The 13,671-nt window shown below is 45.7% G+C and overlaps 1 protein-coding gene across 6 annotated transcripts in view; it reads right to left on the bottom strand.

Moving 5' to 3' along the window:
- FAM161A (FAM161 centrosomal protein A) overlaps positions 1-13,671 on the bottom strand; it is an 86,195-nt gene that overhangs the window by 20,715 nt on the left and 51,809 nt on the right. For all 6 annotated transcript variants that reach the window (XM_030196171.1, XM_030196168.1, XM_030196169.1 and 3 more), the window contains one exon: positions 1,765-2,946. In XM_030196171.1, coding sequence (XP_030052031.1) covers positions 1,765-2,946 — 1,182 coding nt within the window. The remainder of the gene's footprint in view (positions 1-1,764; positions 2,947-13,671) is intronic.

The raw sequence follows: 13,671 nt of genomic DNA, 5'->3' as shown, positions 1-13,671 counted from the left end.
AACTGTGGCTTATCAAATCCAGCTAAACACTGGATCTGATACATGGTGTCTAGCTTCTTGGGGAGAACAGGGTCAGAGAGGATTCCCAGTTCTTAAACTGAACATCACACAGGATCTTGTGAAGTGGGACAGTCACAGCCTCCCTAGGTGGACAGTTGTAATCCAGCACCTCAAACATCTCAGCCCTGGGCTCGTCTTCCATCTCTAAATGAACTGGGATGGCAGCTGCCATCTCCTTCACAAAAGCGGGAGAAACTCTCTGGTAGAGGACTTTCGCCTCTCCTCTGGTGGGGAGGGGTCTGATGGTATACTACAGGACTCCTCCTCCAAGAAGTACCTTGGATCTTCATCAGACACCCATAACCGGTCCATATCCGTGTCAGCAAAAAAACACCTCATAGGAGGGTTGAAATCAAGCCTGCCTCAGATAGCAGCCATAGAGACTGATGCACCTGATGCTGGTGCAAGCGCCAATGTCGATGATTAGACTGGGCTCCAAAATTTTTCGTTTGAGTGTCTCTGGACTTCTGTGGGGGTTTTTTTTGCATGCACAAAGAATACAGTTGATAGAGTTATGGTCTGGCCCCAAACACTAGATACACCAGGAATGGGTGTCAACCCCAGAGATGGTACGATTACACCAAGCACAACACTTGAAACCACTGGGAACCTTCAATGATATGAAAGGGAAAAACAGCTGTGGCCAAATCAAATAACTATCATGATATAAAAAGGGGCAGAACACCAGAAAAATAAAAGGGAAAACTCCCGACTGATGTCAGGCTTTAGAGAGCCTTACGAGCCTGAGAAAAATAAAGAAAACTTAAAACTGGACAAAAGAAACTTTAAAGGCAGGAAGGAAAAGTATCCCAAAGAGGGAAAAAGGCAAAATAGGGGAAAAATGCACACAAGGGATAGTACTAAAAGCTCTCAAGAAAAAAAAAAAAAGCACGCAGACACTGTGAGGAGCTGCACAAAATGCGCTCTCTCCTCACCACAGATGAGAAGAGACTGCTGGTCCCGCATTCACACGGCAGGCAGGAAAGCACTCGTGTCTGCGCAGTATGAGCACTGCCGGGAGCTCTTAAAGAGCATTCCTCACCAGGCACCATAGATGACGTCACCTACATGTGAGAATCAACTGGCCTGCTTGTCCTTGGAGAATCAGTTCTACTAGCCTGTTAAGTTGTATATTAATGACTCTTATATCTTACCACAACATCACTTTGTATTTGTTAACACAGGAGTCTGCAAACGCCTCTCCGGTACTATGTAAGCCACATTGAGCCTACAAATAGGTGGGGAAAATGTAGGATAGAAATGTAACAAACAAACAAACAAATAAATAAATAAAATAAAATATAGGAAGAAGCCCTAGAGCCAAATAATTCAAATACTTTCTTCTGGTGAGTATCTCTCCAGGTATTCTTCATTGGCATTTTCTCCTTGTGCAAATGAGATAATCTTTTCCTGCTTAGTATAAATGAAGCCTACAAGGATTACAACTAAGAACTAAAGCATTTCTCTAGTCTTGGAAAGGTTTTCCACAGAACTGTCAAACAACAATCATGGGTGAAACTGAGTTACTTATTCTCTAAATTTCTATTCACAGTACAAGCCAAAAATGTCTTTACAGATAACTTTTGAGAACCAAGATTTAAAAATCTGAAAGCGCTGTTTATGAACTAAAATTAGTTGATAACTCAGATGATAGAAATAATCCCTAAAAAAGTAGGGGCTTAATCTAACACACAAAATATGTACCTGACAGCTTGCTGCCTTCTCTTTGTAGATTCTGTGGTTCTTGGAGGTTCAGTTTCCAAAACACTCCATGGAGATGTACTAATATTTGAGCATCTTATTTGTGGCTTGCGCCTTGGTGTCGTGTATGGCCAGCGTGTTTCCTTTAGCTTATCTTCATCTGTTTGGATGTCCCTAAGAATCTTCTCTTTCCTGGATGGGATACCTAATGTGTGAAGATAAAAAGGCTCACATACTGTGACCTGTTTTGCATCTTTCTTTTGAAGGAGCTGTTTCTGGAACTTTCTGTGCAAAACTTCAAAATCTGGAACTTGCAAGTTGATCTGTGGTTTTCTGTAAAGCTCTTCCTTTGGCTCACAGCATTTTGATTTCCTTTCTCCTGAGGGACAATGTGAAGTAAGCATGCTGGGAGGAACTGAACTCTGTAAGAGCTCTTGAGCTCTCATCTGAATCCGAATTGCCCTGTAAAGGTTGTTTTCTTGTAACCTTTCACTGATAGCTGGGCTATAAACTGACTTGGGCACAGGCTTTGCTTTAAATGTGTGGGTTTTCAGTTTAGGAGCTACTAAGTCTTCTAACTGCAGTTTCTTCATTTTTTTTTTCCGCTCTTCTCTCTCAATAAATTGAAATGGTTTCTGCGAAGCCAACAAAATCTCTTTGCTTCTGTCTTTCACAAACTTTCTGCGCTCTTCATTTCTTTCCATTATTTCACGGTACAGTGGAAAGAAGACTGATGCAGGGACAGGATTTGCTCTAAATTGTTTCTGACACTCTGTTTCTTCTTCCAATAGTTTCTTCAGTAAACTATTTTCTAGTTCAATCTCTGATTTGGATTTAACTTTCTGTTGTTTTTTCTTAGCTTCTCTAATAGTCATTTGAAAAGGTTCAGGAACAGTGACCTTTTTTGACCAATTCTTTGCTTTCTTTTTATCCTTGAGTTTAGATGATCTTGGAAAGTCATGCCAACTCCTCTGGGTGTAATCATCAACAGAGAAACCATGCCACATTTTCAAGATCTGCAGCTGCGCTGAAGTTAAAACTCCATCTTTACTACCATTTTCTTCATCTGTTGATTCATCACTATGACCATTTGACAAGCCTGAGGAAACGGGACTGTTCACAGCAGACTCTGTAGTGGATTTAGGTGAAGCAGCTTGTTCCAATACACTCTTTTCAGAAGCTGACCTGGACAAAAGATTAAGCCAGTTATGCTTACTTTACTATTAATTATTAGGTAATCAATAGAAATTATTACAAATCATATCAATATAATTATAGTGAGCCTAACATTGATGCAAGGCAAAATAGAAGAAGCTAAACATGGATTTAAGAAAGAGAAGTAGCGAAAATACTTACCTGTAGAAGGTATTCTCCGAGGACAACAGCTTCTTATTCTCACAAGTGGGTTGTCATGGTCCAGCAACACCTGGTTTGGCAAGACTGCCAGAGGAAAACCTTCTAGAGCTTTAAGGAGCTTTAAGGAGCGCAAGCAGTGCTCCAATGCACATGTGCAAGTGCCTTCCCGCCCAACGCTCAAACACGCCACCTTAGTTCAATACAAAAGCAAAAACTAAACAACTGTACATGAAAAGACAACTCTTAGGGGAGGTGGGCGAGACTGTGAGAATAAGAAGCCAGCTGTCTTCGGAGAATACCTGCTACAGGTAAGTATCTTCACTTTCTCCGAGGACAAGCAGGCTTGTTATTCTCACAAGTGCAGAATCCCTAGCACCCCAAACAACAAACAATGGTCAAATGGGCCTCGCAACAGCAAGAATGTAACACAGATTAACCTGAATTAAAATGTAACTAGATGAGGGTGCAGCCTGGAACAGAATAAAAATGAGTCTAGGAGGGTGGAGTCGGATTCTAAACCCCAGATTCTGCAACACTGACTGCCCAAACCGACCTTCAAGTTGGGTATCCTGCTCAAGGCAGTAGTGAGATGTGAATGTGTGGACCACGTCACAGCCTTGCAAATCTCCTTAATGGAGGTCAGCTTTAAGTGGGTTACCGACGCAGCCATGGTCCTAACATTATGAGCCATGACATGACCCTCCAAAGTCAGCCCTGCCTGGGCATAAGCGAAGAAAATACAATCCACTAGCCAATTGGATATGGTACGTTTACCAATTGCGACCCCCCTACTGTTTGGATCAAAAGACACAAACAACTGGGTGGACTGTCTGAAGGACTTCGTCTGCTCCATGTAAAAGGCCAACTCTCTCTTGCAGTCCAAGGTGTGCAAGCTGCTTTCGCCAGGGTGGGCATGAGGACAAGGAAAGAATGTTAGCAAGACAATCGACTGGTTCAGATGGAACTCCAACACCACCTTCAGCAAGAACTTGGGGTGCATGCAGAGGACTACTCTGTTGTGATGAAACCTATTATAAGGTGCATCCACTACTAAGGCCTGAAGCTCACTGATACAAGCGGATGTAACAGCCACCAAGAAAATGGCCTTCCAGGTAAAGTACTTCAGATGGCAGGAATTCAGTGGCACTGGTGGAAGTCTGAAAGAGGGCTCTGACAAAAGCAAACCTCTCATGAAGCAAACAACTAAGGGCTGTTCAGAGATGGGCTTACCTTCTACACGCTGATGATAAGTACTAATTGCACTAAGGTGAACCTTTACAGAGTTGGTCTTGAGACCATACTCTGATAAGTGTAGAAGGTAATCAAGAAGGGTCTGTGTAGGACAAGAAAGGGGATCTATGGCCTTGTTGTCACACCAGACGGCAAACCATTTAAAAGAGTAGCACCTCTTAATGGAATCTTTCCTGGAAGCCAGCAAGATTCGGGAGACACCTTCCGAAAGACATAAGGAAGCAAATTCTAGGCTCTCAACATCCAGGCTGTGAAAGCCAGAGACTGGAGGTTGAGCCGCAGAAGCGACCCCTCGTTCTGAGGGTAGGAAAACACTCCAATCTCCACGGTTCTTTGGAGGACAATTCCAGAAGAAGAGGGAACCAAATCTACCGCGGCCAATAGGGTGCAATCAGAATCATGGTTCCGTGATCTTGCTTGAGTTTCAACAAAGTCTTTCCCACTAGAGGTATTGGAGAATATGCATACAGAAGGCCTGTCTCCCAATGAAGTAGGAAGGCATTTGACGCCAATCTGCTATGGGCCTGAAGCCTGGAACAGAAATGAGGAACCTTGTGGTTGAGTGGTAAAAAGATCCACCGACGTTCAAAGCCGATCCAAGATGGCTGCTTGATCAGTTTGCTGCACCAGACGCGCTCGATTGAGCACAGCACAGATCGGAAGGAACTGATTTCCCAGTTATGGGGAAGCGGAGGGGAAAATCTCGAGTGTTGCCCTCTACACCAAGCGGAACCCACCTTCAGAATCAGCCGACGCTAGAGCAATATAGGGTGCTTCTGGGACCGAGTAGCACTTCTTCCCCTGCTGTCGGGACCGGCATGAGTGGGCTGGCCAGCAGTGATGACGGGGTGTCGTTCAGCCCCGTTGAATGCACGGGGCCCCCGCAGCCAAGAGGACTGGAAGGAGAAACAAGGTCTGCGTTGCTCTCTCCAGAGAGTGAAGGGCTAACGCAACGAGGGAACCCATTATCTCTGTTGCAAGGCCCAGGAACAGTCACGGTGGAAGAAGAGACCGTGAGTAACCTGAGAAAAATTGTTAACACCACCCTTTTGGCTTTAGAAGCGGGAGTAATTAAAAAACCTCCCATGGTGACTTTAGAAGCACTCTGGGACCTAACTGCAACCATGCATGGCTCTTTACAACAACAGACTCTGAGAAATTCATCAGATATAAAGATATTATCCAGCGTGTCCCTCCAGCAAGCACAAACAATTATAAATACAGTTTCCAATATGGAGAAAAATGGAGGAAAAGTGCAAACAATGGAAGTCCTTAACCAGGGAATGATTAAGGACAGAGACTTTATGGCAAGACGTTTGGAATATCTGGAAAATAAATCAAGAAGATTAAATTTGAGATTTACGAATTTTCCTAGGTCTCTTCTGATTTCCTCCATTGATATGGTATAAAAATATTTGATTGAGACTTTGGGTATGTCGCGTGAAAACTTACCCCCTATTGTGCGAGCACAATATTTGCCTAACAGAACTAGTGCGGAGAATATTACCTCTCAACCCAATAGAGGGAATGAGATGAACTTGACATCTTTTTTAGAATCCTCTTTGGAGGTTGTAACTCAAAGGTTAACATTACTAGTTGTTTTTGCTTTGGAAATGGATCGGGATGCTGTTTTGAGGCTTTCCTTTAGGCATTTACAATCAACTTTTTTTGGCTCAAAAGTAAGGTTATATCCAGATTTGGCGAGAGAAACAGCGAAGTGCTTTTTTGGCACTACGCCCGAGAACTCTCACCATAGGAGCTAACTTTATTTTAAAATGTCCATATATATGTAGAATTGTGTATCAAACAAAAATGTTTCAGTTTTTTGACCCAAAACAGTTGATAGATTTCTTGGCCTCTAAAGAGGATGTTAATGTAACAGTTGGGCCACCAGACAACACTGCTAGATAGGCTAAGGGGGGAGATGCTTCTTGGCAGCAGCAACTATTATTTCATTTCTTGTATTTTCTTTAAATCTTGGATCAATTTGCCTTAATTTTATGGTCGATAGTTAAAGGAAAATAATTTCTGTTTATATATCTTGTTGAAGGATTTTTTGAAATTGCTTGTATTTCTATGACTCTTAGGAGTTTGTTTAAAATAAAAAGTTGATTAAAAAAAAAAAAAGATCCACCGAGGGGGTGCCCCACACTCGGAAGATCTTGTGGGATACACCCATACTTAGAGACCACTCGTGCGGTTGCATTACCCTGCTCAGCCTGTTGGCTAGGCTGTTGTTTACGCCCACCAGATAAGTAGCTTGGAGAAACATGCCATGATGGCAAGTCCAAAGCCACATCTGGATGGCTTCCTGACACAGAGGGCGAGATCCGGTGCCCTCCTGCTTGTTGGTGTAATACATGGCAACCTGATTGTCAATTTGAATTAGAATAATTTGATGGGACAGCCAATCTCTGAAATCCTTTAGACCGTTCCAGATCTTTCGGAATTCCAGGAGATTGATCTTAAGATTAGTTTCCTGACGGGGCCAAGATCCGTGGGTGTGAAGCCCATCTACATGAGCTCACCACCCCAGGAGAGATGCATCTGTTGACAGCACTTTTTGCGGCTGAGGAATCTGGAATGGAATTTCCAAGGTCAGATTGGACCGAATTATCCACCATTGAAGGGAGCGTACAAGCTCTGGGACACTTGGATGACATCTTCTAGACTTCCCGTGGCTTGATACCACTGAGAAGCTAGGATTCACTAAGCGGATCTCATGTGCTGACGTGCCATGGGTGTAACGTATACTGTGGAAGCCATGTGGCCCAATAATCTCAACATCTGCTGAGCTGTGACCTGCTGCGATGCCCGAACCTTGGACGCAAGGGAAAGAAGGTTGTGCACACGCATCCCTGGGAGGTAGGCTCAGACAGTCATATTGAGCAGGGATCCTATGAACTCCAATTGTTGAACCGGATGGAAATGGGACTTGAGGTAGCTGATAACGAATCCTAGTAGCTCCAGCACCCGAACAGTCATTTGCATGGACTCCCGAGAACCATCCTCCAAGGTGCTGTTCACCAGCCAATCATCGAGATAAGGGAACACATGAACTCCCAGTCTGCATAGCGATGCTGCGACTACCGCTAGACATTTTGTAAAGACCATGGGAGCTGACATGAGGCCAAAAGGCAACACGCAGTACTGAAAATGATGTGTTCACAGCCGAAATCAAAGATACTTCCGGTGGGCTGGAAGTAAATATCTCCCGGATGAGGAGGCAGTAGCAGAAGATGGCCGGCAGGAGAGAGAAGACATAGCATCAGTATGCTTCTTGATTTGGTTAGCGACCTCCTCAACCTTCTCTCCGAAAAGATTATACCGGATGTTTGAGGAGCACAGAAAAGAACCAGCTTCTTCTCACGTAGACGAAAAAGAACTGAGGCGGCGCGTTCGTGCGGCAGGCAGGAAAGCACATGCGCATTGGAGCACTGCTTGCGCTCCTTAAAGCTCTAGAAGTTTTTTCCTCTGGCAATCTTGCCAAACCGGGCGTCGCTGGACCACGACAACCCACTTGTGAGAAAAACAAGCCTGCTTGTCCTCGGAGAACTTACCTTACCAATCTACTATAATTTTTTGAAAGTGTTAATAAACATAAACATAAAAATGAGCCAGTTGACGTGGAGCAGCGTTTTTAAAAGAACCACCAAGTCAGTACATCCCAAATGGACATCCATCTCAAATGTATTTTCGAAAACGAAACATGTCAAGTTTTCCTGTTTAAAAATACGTGAGATGTATCCCGTCCATATGCTGGGAATGTCTAGCACGAACATCCATTTTATGAACTGGAACATCCCAATTATGAATGGGGAAAAACAAGGGACGTTTGTATAGCAGCATTCTTTGAAAATAGTCACACAGACATCCATACAGAAAAGAGGGGCAGCCTAGTGGTTAAAGCAATGGACTTTGAACCTACAAACTCAGGTTCAAATCCCACTTTAACTCTTTTGTTTTTTTAATTGTGAGCCCTCCAAGAACAATATACCTACTGTACCTGAATGTACACCACTTTATAGCCTTTAGGTTTGCAGATGGCTTATATATTTAGGTACAATCAATATTTTTCTGTTTCTGGAGGACTCAATTACAAAAAAAAAAAAAAAAAGAGCTGAGGTAGGATTTGAACCTGAATCCAAAATAGCCAACTGTACTAACCACTGGGCTACTTAGATTTACTTGCTGCTCTGTTAAGAATGCCCATACCACCTGAAGCTGTCAAAGTGAAACCGAAAGGCATACCAGACTCTGAGGGAAGAGAGAGGGGGACAGTAGCCACTGGGGAATTAAGGAAGTATATTTAAAAATCACTAAAATACTGGTTAATGGTAGTTTTTTGTGTATCCTTCCCATGGTCCTGCAAGCTGCATAAAATTCAATGGAAGGCCACAGGTAGCCCACCCCCGCTCTAGACAGCGGGCTGAAATCCTCACTCAATTCAGGTGACGGTGATCAAAAAAGCAAATAGAACGTTAGGAATTATTTGGAAAGCAATGGATAAGAGATTATTATAATGCATCTATATTGATTCATGATGCTGCTGCACCTTGAGTGCTATGTGCAGTTCTGGATGTTCCAATTAAAAAAAAAAAAAAAAAAAAAAAAGTTACATAGTAACATAGTAGATGACGGCAGAAAAAGACCTGCACGGTCCATCTAGTCTGCACAACAAGATAAACTCATATGTGCTACTTCTTGTGTATACCTTACCTTGATTTGTATCTTCCATTTTCAGGACCCAGACCGTAGAAGTCTTGCCCAGCACTAGCCCCGCCTCCCAATCTCGGCTAAGCTTCTGAAGACACAGACCATAGAAGTCTTGCCCAGAACTAGCCCCATCATCCAAACACCAGCCCCGCCTCCCAATCTCGGTTAAGCTTCTGAGGATCCATTCCTTCTACACAGGAATCAGACATTGGATGCCGTGAGCAGAATTAGCCCCAAATATTCACTGCTGGGCCATGTACAGCCATTAGCATTGAATATCCAGGGCTAATTCGTCAGATACTGGCCACAAGAGTTTATGACGGTCCTAGCCAATATTAGCTGGGACCCCCACAAGATATTCAGCCGAGACTGATGTGGATTGGAACGTCCCGTCTGCGGAATCGGAAAGAAGTAGGGAGACTGTAGACGTCTGTCAAAGTGCCTTGCTCAGACAAATGGTGACGGAACCTACGAGGGAAGGGTCGATGCTGGATTTAGTGCTCACGAATGGAGGAAGTGTTTCTAATATCCGGGTGGGTGCCCACCTATGTAATAGTGATCATCACACCATATGGTTCGATATAAGGGCGAAGGCGCATTGTGGACGCACAAAACTAAAAGTACTGGATTTCAGATGTACTGATTTTGATAAAATGGGGGAATACCTGAAAAAGGAGCTGTTGAAGTGGGTAGGCGTAGAAGTGGAACAGAAGTGGAACATCAGTGGTCAAAGCTGAAGGCTGCTATAAATATGGCGACTGATCTTTACACGAGGAAAGTAAACAAAACCAAGAGAAACAGGAAGCCTATATGGTTTTCCAACCAAGTAGCTGAAAAAATAAAAGCAAAAGATGCTCTGTTCAAGAAATACAAAAGAACACGATGAGAGGATCATGGAAAAGATTATCGGATTAAACTCAAAGAAGCGAAGAGGGAAATACGGCCAGCAAAAGTGCGAGCGGAAGAAAAAATGGCTAAAGATGTAAAGAGAGCTGACAAGACCTTTTTCAGATATACTGGAGCAAGGAGAAAAGATGGGAATAGAATTGCGAGACTGAAAGATAATGAGAATGGTTATGTGGTGTTATGATGACTGCAATACTGCGGTAGTGAGCCCTTGTGCCTTGACAGAGCATGGTGGACTGAAGAGGAGCGCCATACTTGGTCAGGCAGCCGGACGACCCCTAGCTTCAACTGGGGAGCGACCACCGTTCCCTGGGAGTTGAGCCCCCAGGTGCAGGTGGCCACCAGGACTTCTGGATACCAGCGGGGTCACACAGCCGCCGGCCGTGGCAGGCAGCAAAGCTGAGAATAGTCAGGTCCAATCCAAGAGTCAGGGCAGGCAGCAGAACAGAGAATGGTCAGGTCCAATCCAAGAGTCAGGGCAGGCAGCAGAACAGAGAATAGTCAGGTCCGGTCCAATAGTCAGGGCAAACAGCAAAGTAGACAGCAGAATGCTCAATCACAAGCACCAAACCTCTATAACAATAGAAGCCAAAGCAAAGTATGAAGGAGAATGTGGCTCTTAAATAGTCCCCTCATCGGCAGTAACTACAGTCAGCTGGAGAGAGCGATCCTGGGTAGGTTGGCTGCTAGAGAAGGCTGGAGCAGCAGTGAGAGATGACCAATCCTGCACAATCCGCCGGAAGGAAGCCCCACCTCCTGGACGCCAACAGTCCACATGGCCAGCCTCCAGGACTGAACCAAAATGGCCGGCTACAATATTGAAGCGAGCCTGACAGATGCTGATAGCCAACCTGACCGGTACCCCCCCTCCGCCCACTTCAGAATGGCCGGCCATCGCGGCTGGCCCAGGCATGACCAATGCCTACCGCCATCCGCATGGCCGGTCATCGAGACTGGCCCGAGCATGGCCGATGCCGACAGCCAGTATGGCCGGCCACCGCTACCGAAAAAGCGCTCAGAGGTGAATTGGCCGTGTGGGCCGCCCTACAGGTGCGGAACATAACGTGGAAAGTGAGGAGGATAAAGCAAATGTGCAAAACAATTACTTCTCTTCGGTGTTTACCGAGGAAAATCCTGGTGAAAGACTGCGGTTGGCTACTGAAGGAATATTTGGGAATGAAGTGGATACTGCGCCGTTTACGGAAGAAAGAGTTTACAAACAGCTGGAGAATCTGAAGGTGGACAAAGCTATGGGACCGGATGGTATACATACCACGATACTGAGGGACCTCAGGGAGGTCCTCGCAGCACCTCTTAAAGTGGAGACAGGGAAGACATGGGAAACTAGACCCCAGTAAGTCTCACGTCGGTGGTAGGAAAAGTAATGGAGTCGCTGCTGAAAGAAAGGATAGTTAACTTTCTAGAAGACAACGGGTTACAGGACCTGAGGCAACATGGCTTTACCAAAGAAAAATCCTGCCAAACGAATCTCATTGACTTCTTTAACTGGGTGGCAAAAGAAATGGATGAAGGCAGTGCGCTAGATGTAATCGACTTGGATTTCAGCAAAGCCTTTGATACGGTCCCCCACAGAAGACTCATGAATAAGCGGAAAGGGCTGAACTTAGACTGAAAGTGGTGAACTGGACAGAAAACTGGTTGACCACCAGGTGGCAGAGGGTGGTGGTAAATGGAATCCGCTCGGAGGAAAGGATGGTGAGCAGTGGGGTTCCTCAGGCGTTGGTGCTGGGGCCCATTTTGTTTAATATATTTGTGAGAGAGATTGCTGAAGGGTTGGAAGGAAAGGTTTACCTTTTTGTGGATGATACGAAGATAGCCGCACAAACCCAGGCTCACCATGGATCCAGTACTGGGTGCCTATCTTCTTGGGGACAACCTGGACCAACAGAGGAGTCGCCCAGTTGCTAACGAGGACTACCTTGAATACCTTGTGGAGAGGAGTCATCACTGCCTCCTTAGGAGGGGAGGTATAGTTCAGGACCTCGAGCATCTCGGCCCGAGGCTCATCCTCCACTTCTACAGGGAACGGAATAGAATCAGCCATTTCCTGCACAAAAGATGGGAAACAGAAGCTCTCGGGTGGAGACTGTCTACTCTCAGGTGGTGGGGAGGGCTCAGAAGGGCTCCCATAAGACTCGTCAGAGGAAAAATATCTGGAATCCTCTTCCGATTCCCATGAGTACTCCTTCTCTGTGTCAGACACAATCTCTGTATGAGATGACCAAGACCGGGTCTGCCTCGATGCCAAGGAGTCATGTCCCCGAGAGAAGTGTCGAGAGATTGGCTCCCGCCTCGACTCCGATAAAGCTTCCTCCACAGATGGAGGGGTGCCAGCCTGGATGGCAGTCGACACCGGTGCCGCAGATGGCGCTGGAGGCCACACCACAGGCTGAGGACCAGGTGAGTTCACAGCAGAAGGTATGGCAGGCACAAGCACCCCCGATACCATGGCACATCGCTGTATGAGGCCATCTAGCAGCTCAGGCAGCAAGGCCTGGATGCACTTGAGGGCCAATATCGGAAGAGCTGGGGCATCAGCTGAAGCACATGTTGCAGAACCGCTGGGGCCAATATGAGAGCAGGATCACAGCTGCCTGGAGATAGTCTCATCGGCACCTCCTGGATGAAGGGAGAGCAGTCCTTCCGGCGCCGACGCTTTTCGGGTGCCATATGCCTCGGTGCCTCGAAGCTCCCAGCACCATGTGTAGAGGGTGACTGGTGACGGTGCTTTTTAGCCTTTGCTCGAAGCACATCACCAATGCTTCTCGGTGCTGACGAGGACGACGTCGAATCCTCACATCGCCTCGGGGTTGGGTCCAACGATGGATGGTCCAGGTGAGTCTGCATAGCAGGAGGCCTCGAGACAGGTGGAGACCCACTCGATGCCTCACTGCTCCCAGTGTCTTGAGGTCTCGAAGCAGCCATGCCTACCGATACTCCCGATGCTGGTGCGACACTCGACATCCATGCCGACGCCTCCGACCTCGATGCCAATGTTGAGGAACCGGACCTGGCTCCAAAAATCTTTTGCTTCTCATGAAACCTAGCAGGGCTATGGTCAGGCCCAAGGCACTGCAGACACCAAGAATGGGTATCTTTTCCCAAGATGGTCCGGTTGCATCGGGTAGAACTCTTGAAGCCACTGAGAGTCTTCGTGGACATGGACAGGAAGGCCTCGACAGCCAAATCAAATGGCTCAATGGTGCCTGAAAAAGGGGCAAAGGCACGAAAAAAAGGGGGTTCTTGACTGGAGCAAGGGCCTAAAGATGGCCTACGTCGAAAAATAAAGGAAACTTAGACGCAGACAAAAAAAACTAAGAAAAACAAAAGGGATTTTTTTTTTTAAAGGGAACAAGGCAAGGGGTATGAAAAAGAAAGGTCAAAGGCACTCAAAAGCTCGAAAAACCAGACAAGTGAAGAGACTCTAAAGAAATGCAGGTTCTCTTCATGCAGAGAGAAAGAAAAAGTGGAACGCAGCTTGTGCTTCACAAAGCTCTGTTTTTTACTTGGGCATAAATGCCTGACGGGACGACATGGATCGGTGTCTACCCACACATGAGAATATGAGAGCCTGCTTGACCTCAGAGAATATACTGGATCACTGGAACTTCCTTCTGCCAAAAATATAATGTCTTTTCATTAGGATTCCTCTAATATACT

This window comes from Microcaecilia unicolor, chromosome 3, assembly GCF_901765095.1.
Source record: "Microcaecilia unicolor chromosome 3, aMicUni1.1, whole genome shotgun sequence".
In the NCBI taxonomy this organism is placed as follows: domain Eukaryota; kingdom Metazoa; phylum Chordata; class Amphibia; order Gymnophiona; family Siphonopidae; genus Microcaecilia; species Microcaecilia unicolor.
The sequence above is the reverse complement of the archived record's forward strand: the minus strand, read 5'-3'. Positions and strand labels throughout refer to the sequence as shown.